General features: G+C 49.9%; 7 protein-coding genes across 7 annotated transcripts in view; 4 read left to right on the plus strand and 3 right to left on the minus strand.

Moving 5' to 3' along the window:
• Positions 1-679, minus strand: part of PtrM4_022120 (Dimer-Tnp-hAT domain containing protein) — a gene marked incomplete at both ends in the record, with an annotated part of 4,889 nt that extends 4,210 nt beyond the window's left edge. The window contains one exon of the mRNA XM_066103500.1: positions 333-679. Within this exon, the coding sequence (XP_065965702.1) occupies positions 333-679 (347 nt within the window). The remainder of the gene's footprint in view (positions 1-332) is intronic.
• A 2,908-nt stretch (positions 680-3,587) lies between these two features.
• Positions 3,588-4,344, plus strand: PtrM4_022130 (uncharacterized protein; the record flags this gene model as incomplete). Its single annotated transcript, XM_066103501.1, has 2 exons — positions 3,588-3,595; positions 3,654-4,344. 2 exons carry the CDS (start codon positions 3,588-3,590, stop codon positions 4,342-4,344), a joined length of 699 nt encoding a protein of 232 aa, XP_065965703.1.
• An 804-nt stretch (positions 4,345-5,148) lies between these two features.
• PtrM4_022140 (uncharacterized protein) lies at positions 5,149-6,414 on the plus strand (the record flags this gene model as incomplete). The annotated part of the gene is made up of 1 exon (XM_066103502.1): positions 5,149-6,414. The coding sequence occupies one exon, from the start codon at positions 5,149-5,151 to the stop codon at positions 6,412-6,414; it is 1,266 nt and encodes a 421-aa protein (XP_065965704.1).
• Positions 6,415-6,501: 87 nt separating this feature from the next.
• On the plus strand, positions 6,502-7,251 carry PtrM4_022150 (uncharacterized protein; the record flags this gene model as incomplete). Its single annotated transcript, XM_066103503.1, has 1 exon — positions 6,502-7,251. One exon carries the CDS (start codon positions 6,502-6,504, stop codon positions 7,249-7,251), a length of 750 nt encoding a protein of 249 aa, XP_065965705.1.
• Positions 7,252-7,665: 414 nt separating this feature from the next.
• PtrM4_022160 (uncharacterized protein) lies at positions 7,666-10,230 on the plus strand (the record flags this gene model as incomplete). Its single annotated transcript, XM_066103504.1, has 1 exon — positions 7,666-10,230. The coding sequence occupies one exon, from the start codon at positions 7,666-7,668 to the stop codon at positions 10,228-10,230; it is 2,565 nt and encodes an 854-aa protein (XP_065965706.1).
• Positions 10,231-10,657: 427 nt separating this feature from the next.
• PtrM4_022170 (uncharacterized protein) lies at positions 10,658-13,108 on the minus strand (the record flags this gene model as incomplete). The annotated part of the gene is made up of 3 exons (XM_066103505.1): positions 10,658-10,660; positions 10,688-12,945; positions 13,066-13,108. 3 exons carry the CDS (start codon positions 13,106-13,108, stop codon positions 10,658-10,660), a joined length of 2,304 nt encoding a protein of 767 aa, XP_065965707.1.
• Positions 13,109-13,937: 829 nt separating this feature from the next.
• Positions 13,938-14,835, minus strand: PtrM4_022180 (uncharacterized protein; the record flags this gene model as incomplete). The annotated part of the gene is made up of 2 exons (XM_066103506.1): positions 13,938-14,239; positions 14,325-14,835. 2 exons carry the CDS (start codon positions 14,833-14,835, stop codon positions 13,938-13,940), a joined length of 813 nt encoding a protein of 270 aa, XP_065965708.1.
• Positions 14,836-15,475: the final 640 nt, after the last annotated feature.

Here is a 15,475-nt window from a genome sequence, read left to right on the forward strand (position 1 = left end):
AAGAATCTTCGCACGAAACGACCAAGCAAAGGACTCGACAACGTCAAAGTCGGACCATTTTTGATTCTCAATCGGAAAGGACCAGTTACGTACACACTCGACCTTCCACCAGACGCTAGAATACATCCCAGGTTCCATGTAAGCCTCTTAGAACCAGCACACCCAGATACGCCATTACAGAAAACCTTCCACTACGAAACGGAAGAAGAAAACGAATTTGAAGTCGAGAACATTGTCACACACAGAGTTGTGGACAACGGCACAGAATACCTAGTCAAATGGTTAGGATACCCAGACAGCGAGAACACTTGGGAACCGGACACAAACCTTACGAACTGCCGCCAGCTACTTGCGCAGTACCACCGTAATCAAGACCGGCGAACTCGGAATCATCCCCAGAGAAAGTAGGCATAAAGACGCCCCAATCCAATGCCAAAGTACCAGGCATAAGACCGTCTTCCAGATGCGCTACCTCTCGATTCAACGCCTCGACCGCTTCCAACGCCTCGATATCCTCAACAAACTTTCCCGACTCATCAACCCATTCTTGCTCACGACGCTTTAACTGCTTACGCTGCTTGCGAAGACGATCCTTCTTCGCACGCGCAGCCATCAAAGCATCCAATGCCGCAGACTCTGCAGCATCCGCTTCGGCCTCTTGTTGTTCAAGACGCGCCATCTCCTTGTCCAACTTTTCAAAGTTCGGGACAGGAACTTCCACAGGAACGCACGACTTCACACCGTTGCGATAACAATTTCCACATTCTTTCTTTAACGACGACATCCGACACTCGAGCCCCCGCTTCGCACAATATTGACAAGACACCATCGCGATTGTACCGACTAGGTTGATTCGGTCACCAAGGGTATGACGATGGGCGGTACTTCTGGAAACCATGACACGTCAGCTCATGAGGACATGAGATTAGGAGAGGGAGGATAGTGTTACGAACCTAAGGAGAGGACACAGTGCAAGATATGAAGGGCAGAAGGATGGAGACCTTGTCGGAATCCCTTCTCAGACAAAGGCGTACAAAGGTGTACAAGGACCAATGACGTAAGCCTGCCCCGCATCCCACAAAGCTTGGCGGAACGCCACCATGGGACATGTCACGTGTGTCCCAAGGAATCCCACGATGTACCACGAGGTCCCACGCATGGGACAGTGTAGGACAACGTAGGACGTATAGGACATAGGACATTCGTTAGTATATAACAATAGGCAATGAGCCCTTACGGTTCATTGTGTTCAACTTTGAAATCTAAGGATTAGTACTTGATTCTCAACTCCCCGTATATTACATCGATCTACCAATCGTGCTATACACCCTCGTGTCCATCGCATCACTCTATCCCCGAGAACCAACCCAAGATCATCTTCGGACGACCTTCACAAATATACGCCCCGCGGGCTCGCTGTTAGATGTACGACTTCTAATCTATAGCTGCCTTAAGTTTCTCGCCCTAGCGTTTCTAGATAAGGGAGATAGTGTTGCTATCTATTGTGACAACGTAGCTGTTAAAGTTAATCTTATTATCCTTAGTAAGGACCTCTTTCTCCTTCGCGTTAAAGCAGAGCTCGTCTTTCTCCTTAGCAGCGAACTGCTCGTCGGATAGACTAAGCGTATCGTTAGTCTAGATACCTACAATCCTAACGCTAGCTGCCGTTGACTTAGAGATAAGGAGGCATAGGTTATACGTAGACGTCTCTATCTGCAGCTTGTCGGTGTGGTGCTTAAAGTACGTAGACCACTAATACACTCTAGCTTCTGCGATACCGTACAGAGGCTTGATCACGACTATAATTGTCCTGTCCGGGTACAATCCGCGGAGCTAAACAGGGAGGTCAGCGATGATGGTCCGCTAGAGGGCACTATTAGACTAGGTATACGCCTAGGTGATATCTCGGAGCTATAGTATCATGCCCTCAGCAATAAGAGACGGAGCGAGGGCAATAATAAGACGTTGGCTCGCTCGCTAGATAGTTGTCAGATATTCACTCTCATCTGGAATACTGATGAAATAGGTAATGAATGGTGATGATGTTGATTATTGATTGTGTCTTGGTTCTGTCTACGGTTGTGGGCACACCTAGGGGGTGCCAAGCCTTCCTGTGATCCGATTGGCTCTCACAGATGCCAGGTCGCGCTAGTCTAACTGTTGCGGTTTGTGAGGCAAGGGTATTGCGCATGTCACGTGCGTTGTCCTGGCGCTCCTCCCTCCCCTCCATGAGCACCTTCTCCCTCACCAGCATCAGAGATACGTCATGTAAATAGACCCTGATTATGGCTACATATAAGGTGGCCATGACAGCACAACAACAACACAACACAATATACTCTAATGACTGCCTCGCGCGGTTACACTTTAATTGACTGCATTGTACACCAACAGTTATGAGCCCGGATTGCGACTAAAAAAGCTCGCTCACTCACAACGACTGACTGGCACCTACGATCGGGATCAACATTGATCATACTGTACGGAGCCGCCGACCTATTAACAGGCACCCACGATTGAGGTCACGATTGATTATACTGTGCGGAGCCGCCAAACCACTCATACACACTATAGACGATGACGATTGAGTCATCAGACCCTGCGGTCACCCGAGTGACTGTCGTCCTCGATCGAGCTAACGACTGGCACAAGTGGCTGTTTATTCGAAAGGATACTGCACAGAAGCATAAGCTCTAGCAGTACGTGGACCCTACCACGAAGGCAGCGGACCTGCCTACGTTACTAGCACCAATCAAACCACAGCTTACGGATCACGCTGCTGGAGCGACGTCAATTGCTCACCTTACTGCCGCGCAGCAGAAGCTGTATCAATGGGAGTACGAGCGATGGGAGCGCAAGGACCTTGAGTTCAGGCGTTAAAGAAAGGCTCTCGCTAAGTTTAACTCTGAGATTAGCAAGACGATCGCTGCAAAGCACCTTTACTTGATCGAGAACAAGGACACGCTATACGAGCGACTGACGACGCTCAAGAAGCACCTTGCACCGTCCGACGCAACACGACAACGCGATCTAATCGCACGATACAAAGCCCTTCAGACGCCGCCACGCAGTAGAAAAGTTGAGGAGTGGCTACGCTCTTGGTGGAGGTCACCAACATGTGTATCTCTGCAGAAGTTCCTGAGACAATAGGATCAAGGGCACAAGAAGATTTCCTTGTCGCCTGCAGAACGATCGATCCTGAGTATGGTACGTCAGGCCTGCGAGCCCTGATCGACCTGGAGGACGCTGGCACTGCCATCCATCAGTGGAAGACTACGTCAGCAAGTTCACGACCTACCTCAAGCGTGTGCGACCCACAGTCCGCAACAATCAATTAAGTGGGTCCTAGAAGGTTCAGATTGGATTGATTGATTACCGCTTTAAGCCTAGTAGTTACCTATAGGAGTTTAAGCCCTACCTAGATAGGTAAGTGGGTCTAGGAGAGTGACCGGATTGAATTGATTGTTGCGGAGTCTAGTGCGACCGCTGTCGACAGGACTTAGCTCAATGGCAGCGGAGCTGGACGTTGCGAAGTCTTAGCAGCAGAACAAGGATGCTAACAACAATAGCAACAAGACGAAACCAAAATGCCCATGTGGCTTAAAACATTACTAGGTTGACTGCTAGTTGATCAACACAGAGCACCCACGAAGGCCGAAGACCTACGCCAATGCACTTGGCCGAAAGAAGCTCGACGCCGCCCTGGCCGCCGACAACGACTTGAGAGACAAGATCAACAAGGCGCTCGACAAGTGGCGCGCAAAGCAGCAAGAGAGTGGAGGGAGCATCGCCATAGACGATGGCAACCGTCCCACAAGACCTACAGCGAACACTGTACGATACATAATACAAGACCAAGAGCGATCTGCTCAGGACTACAACGAGACGACTCATAATAATCGAGTCGAAACGAATACAATTGCAGACGATAGCTTAAAGCCAAAAGGCAACCTCTACACAGCAGTGAGCATGGAAGAGGATATCGACAAGCTCAGCAATCGATGGATCCTTGACCCTAGCTCCAACACTCACGTGATCAACACTGAGGAATGGAGTGGATGGACAAGGGAGTACAACGCTGTCGCTACGGACTTTGTCGGAGCTGGAACAGGACGTGTCCAGATCACAGCCTGGGGAAGCATGGAGCTTATGGCAAACACGCCAATAGGTGTACGATCACTAAGACTTACTCACGTCGCTTACGTCCAAGGCTTTATTACGAGCCTAATTAGTCTGGCACGCTGCCGGAAGCTTGGCATACACTTTGATTCAGGACGGGATCTACTGTACAAAGGCGACCCAGGAACAGTACTTGCTTATCTTGAGCATGATAGAGGACACTAGCTAGTGGACGCTGATGCCTTTAGTCGCCCGAAACCGATGTTGCTGTCATCTTTTGGCACTACCTACAGACCTTCGAAGGCTCCGCGCCCAGACCAGAAAGTCGATGCTAGGATGGCACACCAGATGTGGGCTCATCCTGGCAAGAAAGCGATCGAAAAGCTTACGTCGAATGTCGATGGACTTGTTATTAAAGGCGACACTAACGACTTCTGTGCTGTCTGTACAGAGTCTAAGTTAACGAAGCAGATATCTCGAAGACAGCAGGAGGATCAAGCACAGAAGCCCTTCTACCGGATTGCTGTAGATGTAATTCAACTATTGCCACAAGGAGAAGCATGCCTCAACGGTGATCGATGGGCTAGACACTCCGTCGATCAATACTCAAAATGGCACCAAGTGTCTACTTTCTCAAACCGATCAAAACCATTCCTAAGTCGATAGTTGATCCAGGACATACGCAGCATACAACGCGTCTTTGATTGCGACATAACCGCTATCAAGACAGACAACGAACGTGGATACGGCACATCGCCAAACTTCCTAGAAGAACTTTGCAGAGACCTTGGTATTCGATACGAGCCACGAGCCGAGTACACAGAGGAGCAGAATAGACTAGCAGAGCGAGTGGGATCGCTGCTTGTCATCCGAGCCAGAGCCATAAGGATCCAAGTAGGACTACCAAAGTCCTTGTCCTATGAGCTGCTTCGAACAGCAGCATACGTCCTTAATCGGACACCAACTAAAGCGCTGCAATAGAAGACACCATACGAGATTGTATGGAAGACGAAGCCAAAGGTTCAACATATGCGTCCGATTGGATGTCGAGCCTACGTTCTTAACCGATCACTTAAGCGCGGAGACAAGCTCGAATCGAGAGCGCTTATTGGCCACCTAGTTGGCTACGACTCTACCAACATCTTCAGGATCTGGCTGCCTACCAAGGACCAGGTCATACGCACGCGAGATGTTGTATTTGAACCCACGAAATTCTACGATGGTCCACAGGGCTACGCTCGCGAATCTATAATCGAAGAGGTTATTGAGCTTCTATCGTTTCCAGAGGAGTTCGAGCTAGACGACATAGCTATCGAAGACCTACTGACTTCTAGACAACGTCGTCAACAACAACCTTCACATGCATCTGCGCTCCCAGAGTCACAGATGGGGGGTGAGGAGATAGAGCAAGACAAGGAACAGTACGAAGGAGGACTACCGACTCCAGAACCCTCGAATTTGAGTCTACACAACGATCAAGACTTAATCTCAGAGCAACAGGCCATAGACGAGCAGTTAGTTCAAGAACAACAACGCAACGTTGTACAGGGATCTCAAGACATTTCCGCGACTCAGATCGAAGGCTACATACCTGATCGATATAAGAACAACGCTCCAAGACGTCGAAACCTTGATCTCAGCACGGATAATATTATTGAAGGTCCACGCCGTACACGAAGAATCGCTGATCTCCAAGAACCAGAGAGATGGCACTCTCACGCTGTCACATATGGAGGATCAGTTGACAACTATCTGAAGGCATTCTCAACTGCCCTAAGGGCTGAGCCGACAACAAAGATACATTGCACGCAGGTGCCGAGAGCTCCACAATCATATCGAGAGCTGGACCATCATCAGTTTGGAGAGCAGTTCCGAGACGCTGCACAAAAAGAGTATCGCGAGATATGGGGCAAAGGCTGCTTCGCCAAGACTACACAGACAGCAGAGACTGCTAATGCAGAGGTGCTACCCCTGATGTGGGTATTCACATACAAATTTGATGAGGATGGCTACCTCTATCGATTCAAGGCACGACTTGTGGTCCGTGGTGATCTGGAACAGCTGTATGGAGACACCTACGCTGCCACATTAGCCGCTCGAACGTTCCGAGCACTCATCGCAATAGCCAATCAGTTTGGACTAGAGCTGCTCCAGTACGACGTACCGAATGCATTTCTTAATGCTACACTTAATCGAAAGCTTTATGCTGAGACACCAGACGGTTTCAAGAAAGATGGAGAGCTACTACAGGTGCTCCGAGCCCTGTACGGACTGAAGGAATCACCGCTTCTATAGTACAAGGACCTAAGAGAGACACTAAAGTCTCTAGGCTTGACGCCTATACTGGGATTTCCATGCGTCTACGTCAATAGCTGGTTGATCATGTTCGTCTACGTTGACGATATTGTTATGGCTTTCCACCCATCAAACAGACATCTACACCGAGAGTTTGAGAAGAAGCTTGAAGAGCATTATGGCCTGAAATGCCTCGGAGAGCTCAAGTGGTTCTTAGGCATACGCGTCGTTCGAGACATCAACGCACGCACAATTCACTTGGTGCAGGACGCCTACATTGACAAGGTTGCTGCCAAGTACAACATTATCTCAGCTGGCCGCCCTTCTGAGGTGCCTATGCTGGCGAACTATCTGGAACAGTCTCTGGAGGAGCCGAACAAAGCTCGGACAAAGACCTATCAGGAGCTTGTAGGCCACCTTGCCTACCTGACACAGCATACCCGACCTGACCTGGCACGCGCTCATGTCATTCATGCGTCACATTTGATCAATCCTGGTCAAGCACATGTCGAATCTATTCGAAGGGTGTGGCGTCACATACTTGAGACGAAATATCGAGCCCTACAAGCGCAAGCTATTAATGAAGTGGAGATTCAGGAATACCTGGCCACACCGCAGGACTATCGCGATCCTATCTTCTTTGGAGCATCTGATGCCTCCTTTGCTGACGACGTTGAGACGCGCCGGAGCTCTCAAGGATACGTATTTCAGCTCTTTGGCATGACTGTTGACTGGAAGTCAACACTCCAACGCACTGTTACGAAATCAACAACGGAAGCAGAGCTTCTCGCTCTATCACTCGCTGGATCAGAGACAGACTTTCCAACAAGCAAGTAAAGCAAGTCACCGCTCTAAACTTGCAGACTTTCCAAAAAGCAAGTTGACTTGGATTACTTGCTTGACTTGCTTGGTTTAAACCAAGCAAGCAAGTCAAGTAAGAGCTGGGCAGCTAAGCAAGCAAGTCAAGTCAAGATACTTTGCTTGCTTGGCTTACTTGGTTTACTTGGTTGTTTTAGCGTTACTGTGATGAGGGTGCTAAAACTGCTGTACGGTAGATGTCGCGATGGTTTTGAAGTGTTGCAGTTGCCTCGGTTGAGTCCCAAACAGGCTAAGCGGCTATCAAATAACGTTAGCCTTAGTCTAGCGCATTGCTCCAATCTCGACGTACGCCTGTCTAGAAGCCTATCGCAATGCAGTATCCCCTATAGCAACGCGTTTTCCAGTGATTTATACTGCCCTGATACCCCCAATATGGCCAAACGTCGCCTACCACAAACTTCTGCTCGGAGCAAACGTACGAAAGTAGCCGCTGCCACCAACAACGTCGCCTCAACTCCTGAGGCTTCACCTGAGCCTGCATCTAAGCCTGCATCTAAGCCTAGACCTCAGCGTCGATCACCTCGCAAAACCCTAGCTGCCGCAAGCCAGGCTAACGCCTCGCCGCCAATACCTACCTTCGAGTTGCAGTTCTTAGAGTCGCAGGCGGAGGCTGAGATTGTCGCGCCCACCGAGGGCAGCCGAGCTGGCACGGTGGCTACAACTGAGGCTGGAGAGGGTGGTCAGGATGAGACAAACAGCGCACTAGTTGAGAACTTTGACGGCATTGACTGGGCACGTTTACCTGATTTTATCAAGCCATTGGCGCGTTCTAAGCGCCCAAAAAGTTGGATCTTTCAGTATGGCTACCGCGTTGTTGAGCGCCATGCTACATCTCGAATCTGGTTTGTGTGCAAGTACTGCCATGTACACAAAACTATCGACGCTGGCCGTGGTGGTTTGTTTAACATTACTCAGGCTACAACCTCAGCAGCCACCCATCTCAGCCAACCAAAGCCTGGCCACAACCTTACGAAAGATGGCCCAAAGTTAGCGCAGAGAGCTCGAGGCCAGCTGTCGTTGCGGCAAGCTTTTGACGCTGGTTTAGACGTACAACAAAACACTGCTAACGCGTTTGGAAACTTCGACGTAGAGGGCTTTCGAACAGCCACTGTCATGTGGCTTGTTAACCGAAACCACCCGCTCAGCGAACTTACGACGCCTGATTTTAGAGAGATGATGAGATTTGCCAACCCAGAGGCAGAGGCAGCGTTGTGGGTAAGTAATACCAGCGTTTCTACCTTTGTGATGAGGTTGTTCCGGTCTATACGACCGCAAGTTATCGACACCCTGTCAGGCTCAGTAAGCAAAATACACGTAAGCTTTGATGGCTGGACAACAAAGGGTGGTAAACGTGGCTTCTTTGGAGTAGTCGCTCACTTTGCCGACGCAGCTGGAATAATACGAGACTTACCAATCGATCTGCCTGAGCTCGCTGGCGCCCACACCGGTGAGGCTATTGCCAAAGCTATCTCGACGACGCTCTCAGCATACGGAATAACAAGCGACCGATTAGGCTATTTTGTACTCGACAACGCTACCAACAACGACACTGCGATCGCCGCGCTCGCGCGCGAGTACGAATTTGAGTCCGCTCACCGGCGCCTCCGCTGCAGTTGTCACACGCTTAACCTCATCGGCCAGGCTATTATATTTGGCACCAACAAAGACGCCTACGGCAACACTCAAGAGCAGTACAATACCGAGGAGCAGTATATGCGAGAGTGGCGGAAAGATGGCCCTATTGGAGTGCTAGTTGACGTCATCAACTATATCAAAACGCCGCAACAGTACGAGCTTTTTCGTGGCTACCAGCGCCTTGCCAACAACAACCTGCCTGCTGAAGGGCGTCTCAAAGTACTCGAGCCAGTCAAGCCTGTCGTCACTCGCTGGAACTCATACTATGCTGCTTTTGAGCGCGCTACCAAGCTTCAAGCCGCGTATAACTTGTACGCTGAGCATCATATCAATAGGGTTATCCTTGAAGATGCGCACGCTGCGCAGCGGAATAATAAGCGGCCCGACGCCCCAAACTGGATGAGATCAACTGGGCTCCGAGCTGCTGACTGGGCGGTGATTGCAGAGTACCAGGACTGCTTAGAGCCGCTCAAGTACGCCACAAAACGCCTCGAGGGACGCTCTAAGGATGGCAAATACGGCGCAATCTATGAGGTTATACCCGTTTTTGAGTACGTACTCAGCAAGCTTGAGGCCCGGGCGCGCCCGTTCGAGCACGTCGACTTCAACGCTCATGCCGAGGCTCCAGAGGATCACCTCAACGTCAACCTCCGCGCCGCGTGGAGCAAAGCCAACGACTACTACAACAAGCTCGACGACTCGCCCGCTTACTACGCCGCTGTTTGCCTACACCCGTACTACAAGAACTACTGCGATGTGGCGTGGGCAGACAAAGCTGATTGGCTTACTAGTGCCAACGCGTCGTTCCAACAGCTTTGGGCGGCATACAAACCTCAACGAGCACGCCAGCGGTATACAACTGCGCCGAGTAGCAACAACATAGACGAGGCAATTATTGCTATACTTAGCCGCAACAATGACCGAGAGGCTCCACTTGACGAGTTTGAGCGCTGGAAAACACAAGAGCCGCAGTGGACGCAGGAGCAGTACAACGCAGATGGAAATCCTGTCCAATACTGGATACAACTACTGCCGAAATACCCGCATTTAGCGCAGTTTGCAATCGATATCATGACTATCCCAGCATCAAGCAGCGACTGTGAGCGCCTCTTCAGTGAGCTTGGCGACCTTCTTGAACCTAAACGACGTGCTCTGGGCAGTGAGCTACTCGCAGCTCTTCAATTAGTAAGGTCATGGGTGCGAGCTGGTTATAAACCGTACAACTGTAGCGAGGCTAAGCTTTCAGATGAGCAGCTTGTAGGAGATTACAACATACTAGAGTGGAACACTGAGTTTTGGTAATTTGTATGTAGCTTAATCTCTTTGTAGTAGTCAAGTAATCCAAGTACTTGCAAGTAATACAAGCAAGTCAAGCAAGTAAAAAAATCACCCCAAGCAAGTCAAGTAAAGCCTATGTTTGAACCAAGCAAGTCAAGTTTACAGACTTTCCAACAAGCAAGTAAAGCAAGTCACCGCTCTAAACTTGACTTGCTTGGTTCAAACATAGGCTTTACTTGACTTGCTTGGGGTGATTTTTTTACTTGCTTGACTTGCTTGTATTACTTGCAAGTACTTGGATTACTTGACTACTACAAAGAGATTAAGCTACATACAAATTACCAAAACTCAGTGTTCCACTCTAGTATGTTGTAATCTCCTACAAGCTGCTCATCTGAAAGCTTAGCCTCGCTACAGTTGTACGGTTTATAACCAGCTCGCACCCATGACCTTACTAATTGAAGAGCTGCGAGTAGCTCACTGCCCAGAGCACGTCGTTTAGGTTCAAGAAGGTCGCCAAGCTCACTGAAGAGGCGCTCACAGTCGCTGCTTGATGCTGGATAGTCATGATATCGATTGCAAACTGCGCTAAATGCGGGTATTTCGGCAGTAGTTGTATCCAGTATTGGACAGGATTTCCATCTGCGTTGTACTGCTCCTGCGTCCACTGCGGCTCTTGTGTTTTCCAGCGCTCAAACTCGTCAAGTGGAGCCTCTCGGTCATTGTTGCGGCTAAGTATAGCAATAATTGCCTCGTCTATGTTGTTGCTACTCGGCGCAGTTGTATACCGCTGGCGTGCTCGTTGAGGTTTGTATGCCGCCCAAAGCTGTTGGAACGACGCGTTGGCACTAGTAAGCCAATCAGCTTTGTCTGCCCACGCCACATCGCAGTAGTTCTTGTAGTACGGGTGTAGGCAAACAGCGGCGTAGTAAGCGGGCGAGTCGTCGAGCTTGTTGTAGTAGTCGTTGGCTTTGCTCCACGCGGCGCGGAGGTTGACGTTGAGGTGATCCTCTGGAGCCTCGGCATGAGCGTTGAAGTCGACGTGCTCGAACGGGCGCGCCCGGGCCTCAAGCTTGCTGAGTACGTACTCAAAAACGGGTATAACCTCATAGATTGCGCCGTATTTGCCATCCTTAGAGCGTCCCTCGAGGCGTTTTGTGGCGTACTTGAGCGGCTCTAAGCAGTCCTGGTACTCTGCAATCACCGCCCAGTCAGCAGCTCGGAGCCCAGTTGATCTCATCCAGTTTGGGGCGTCGGGCCGCTTATTATTCCGCTGCGCAGCGTGCGCATCTTCAAGGATAACCCTATTGATATGATGCTCAGCGTACAAGTTATACGCGGCTTGAAGCTTGGTAGCGCGCTCAAAAGCAGCATAGTATGAGTTCCAGCGAGTGACGACAGGCTTGACTGGCTCGAGTACTTTGAGACGCCCTTCAGCAGGCAGGTTGTTGTTGGCAAGGCGCTGGTAGCCACGAAAAAGCTCGTACTGTTGCGGCGTTTTGATATAGTTGATGACGTCAACTAGCACTCCAATAGGGCCATCTTTCCGCCACTCTCGCATATACTGCTCCTCGGTATTGTACTGCTCTTGAGTGTTGCCGTAGGCGTCTTTGTTGGTGCCAAATATAATAGCCTGGCCGATGAGGTTAAGCGTGTGACAACTGCAGCGGAGGCGCCGGTGAGCGGACTCAAATTCGTACTCGCGCGCGAGCGCGGCGATCGCAGTGTCGTTGTTGGTAGCGTTGTCGAGTACAAAATAGCCTAATCGGTCGCTTGTTATTCCGTATGCTGAGAGCGTCGTCGAGATAGCTTTGGCAATAGCCTCACCGGTGTGGGCGCCAGCGAGCTCAGGCAGATCGATTGGTAAGTCTCGTATTATTCCAGCTGCGTCGGCAAAGTGAGCGACTACTCCAAAGAAGCCACGTTTACCACCCTTTGTTGTCCAGCCATCAAAGCTTACGTGTATTTTGCTTACTGAGCCTGACAGGGTGTCGATAACTTGCGGTCGTATAGACCGGAACAACCTCATCACAAAGGTAGAAACGCTGGTATTACTTACCCACAACGCTGCCTCTGCCTCTGGGTTGGCAAATCTCATCATCTCTCTAAAATCAGGCGTCGTAAGTTCGCTGAGCGGGTGGTTTCGGTTAACAAGCCACATGACAGTGGCTGTTCGAAAGCCCTCTACGTCGAAGTTTCCAAACGCGTTAGCAGTGTTTTGTTGTACGTCTAAACCAGCGTCAAAAGCTTGCCGCAACGACAGCTGGCCTCGAGCTCTCTGCGCTAACTTTGGGCCATCTTTCGTAAGGTTGTGGCCAGGCTTTGGTTGGCTGAGATGGGTGGCTGCTGAGGTTGTAGCCTGAGTAATGTTAAACAAACCACCACGGCCAGCGTCGATAGTTTTGTGTACATGGCAGTACTTGCACACAAACCAGATTCGAGATGTAGCATGGCGCTCAACAACGCGGTAGCCATACTGAAAGATCCAACTTTTTGGGCGCTTAGAACGCGCCAATGGCTTGATAAAATCAGGTAAACGTGCCCAGTCAATGCCGTCAAAGTTCTCAACTAGTGCGCTGTTTGTCTCATCCTGACCACCCTCTCCAGCCTCAGTTGTAGCCACCGTGCCAGCTCGGCTGCCCTCGGTGGGCGCGACAATCTCAGCCTCCGCCTGCGACTCTAAGAACTGCAACTCGAAGGTAGGTATTGGCGGCGAGGCGTTAGCCTGGCTTGCGGCAGCTAGGGTTTTGCGAGGTGATCGACGCTGAGGTCTAGGCTTAGATGCAGGCTTAGATGCAGGCTCAGGTGAAGCCTCAGGAGTTGAGGCGACGTTGTTGGTGGCAGCGGCTACTTTCGTACGTTTGCTCCGAGCAGAAGTTTGTGGTAGGCGACGTTTGGCCATATTGGGGTATCAGGGCAGTATAAATCACTGGAAAACGCGTTGCTATAGGGGATACTGCATTGCGATAGGCTTCTAGACAGGCGTACGTCGAGATTGGAGCAATGCGCTAGACTAAGGCTAACGTTATTTGATAGCCGCTTAGCCTGTTTGGGACTCAACCGAGGCAACTGCAACACTTCAAAACCATCGCGACATCTACCGTACAGCAGTTTTAGCACCCTCATCACAGTAACGCTAAAACAACCAAGTAAACCAAGTAAGCCAAGCAAGCAAAGTATCTTGACTTGACTTGCTTGCTTAGCTGCCCAGCTCTTACTTGACTTGCTTGCTTGGTTTAAACCAAGCAAGTCAAGCAAGTAATCCAAGTCAACTTGCTTTTTGGAAAGTCTGGGGCTGCGATCTCAATGTGATTGCAGAAAGATGGGTCAAGTATCTCGCGTATATCTACCTCGTCTCTGCTAAGGTAGCACAGTCCGCAACAATCAATTAAGTGGGTCCTAGAAGGTTCAGATTGGATTGATTGATTACCGCTTTAAGCCTAGTAGTTACCTATAGGAGTTTAAGCCCTACCTAGATAGGTAAGTGGGTCTAGGAGAGTGACCGGATTGAATTGATTGTTGCGGAGTCTATAAGGTAGCACAAAGATACAATGTCGTGGTCGTCTGCCAGTGACCTGAGTGTTTGACTGACATTGGCAGCACCATCACCCATGCCATCGCCACACTCATCCAGCCCATCCACTACGATCCGTACACAGACTCCGCAACAATCAATCGATTGACATGATTGATTCCTATATAGGTTAAAGAATTACTTCATTAGGCAGCCTTTAACCTAGATAGGAATCAATCATGCCGATCCGATTGATTGTTGCGGAGTCTGTCCGTACATCCTCGAACGTTTTTGCCATTTCCTTGATCAATTCAACAAGTTCGTCGACTTCTGGGCTGCGTGGTAATTGATTTTGTGGCTTTAGCGTGGAGGCGTATGCCTGGAGTAGCTGGAAGCTTTGCTCATTCTGCCTCGCAAGCTGCGACGTAATGGTACCTAATATGCTCACCAGCTTCTGACTTTTCTTATCTTTGTAATCGCAGTAGAAGAATGCCACAGCTCGCTGTTGTGTAGCTTGATCTAGACACCGTTGTACAACCAAGCTCGACAGCACTGTCTTGCCCGCACCAGGTATACCACTTAACCAGATGCTTGTTCGACCCACGTATCCAGCTTGTGAAGGTGTCATTCTCGATCAGCCAGAATCCGGTGTTTGAGTGTCTGAGTTTCGAATTCGCCTGGAAGATTCCTTGAGGATTGACAAAGGGAAATGAGTCCAGAGTCCTTTGGCGCTCTTCGTCAATCGCCATGCGCGTCTCGATATCAGCCTTTTCTCGTAGCTTAGCCTCGACATCGTGGATTTCTTGCAGTAGGACATCTTGTGTCGCAAGGCGTTTGAGCAGCGCTGTCATACTATCTGCAGACAAGACGAAGTTGAGATTGTTTCGGTGTTCGCGAATCTCGTTAGTGACCTGCTTGAGATTGACGACTTTGGACGGCCAAGTAAGCTTTTGCATCTTTTTACGTAACGTTAACGTCTTCTTGTTTCCGAGACCGAATTCATTGATATCGGCCTCCAACCTGTACAACGTAGCGAGGCACGCATTGACGTGACCTGGGCGAATAGAGTAGTCTTGCGTATGGTTTGATTCCAGGTCCTCGGCTATCAGATGCATATTATGCAATACGCCATTAAGCTCCGCAATCTCATTCTTCAGGGTCAGGACCTCCTTCTCCGCGCTCTTCACATCTTTGACATAGTGGTAAATGTAACGGTTTGGGCCTTGCCAAGACCAACTTAGGTGAGAGTTGGGTACGGCTATCGCTACCACACTTTCTCATCACACACACCTATATAGCTGCAGTTCCTCCATAGCTACACAATGCAACGCAGTCCTCCTCCTCCTCCTCCTCCTCCTCCTCCTCCTCCTCTCCTCACCCCGTTACAGTAAAGCTTCCGAAAAATTGTATCGCCTAGAGAAACGAGACCTGCAATGGACGAGGCTATCGATAAAGGGTCCATTGGCCCAATAAAGAGGGGGGATATTCTTGAAAACTAAGACGCGTGTAGCTGGCGATTGCAAGGTCGTCCGTTGTGGTCTTTTGGTATCATTGGGGAGTGACGGTCTTGAGTGAGAACAGAATGCAACCTTCGGATCTTTGTCTTTAGATTCTACTGCATGTCTGTCCTGGTTGTATCTCGTCACTGAAGTGGCAATGTAGTCGCGAATCGGTTTTGTTTGCTGTCGCGGCAGATGTGTCGCGACCTTAACTTATCTACCTCGCTTACCTCTGCATACCTAAGTGGGCTTACAT

Source organism: Pyrenophora tritici-repentis, chromosome 1 (genome assembly GCF_003171515.1).
Source record: "Pyrenophora tritici-repentis strain M4 chromosome 1, whole genome shotgun sequence".
Classification (NCBI taxonomy): Eukaryota; Fungi; Ascomycota; class Dothideomycetes; order Pleosporales; family Pleosporaceae; genus Pyrenophora; species Pyrenophora tritici-repentis.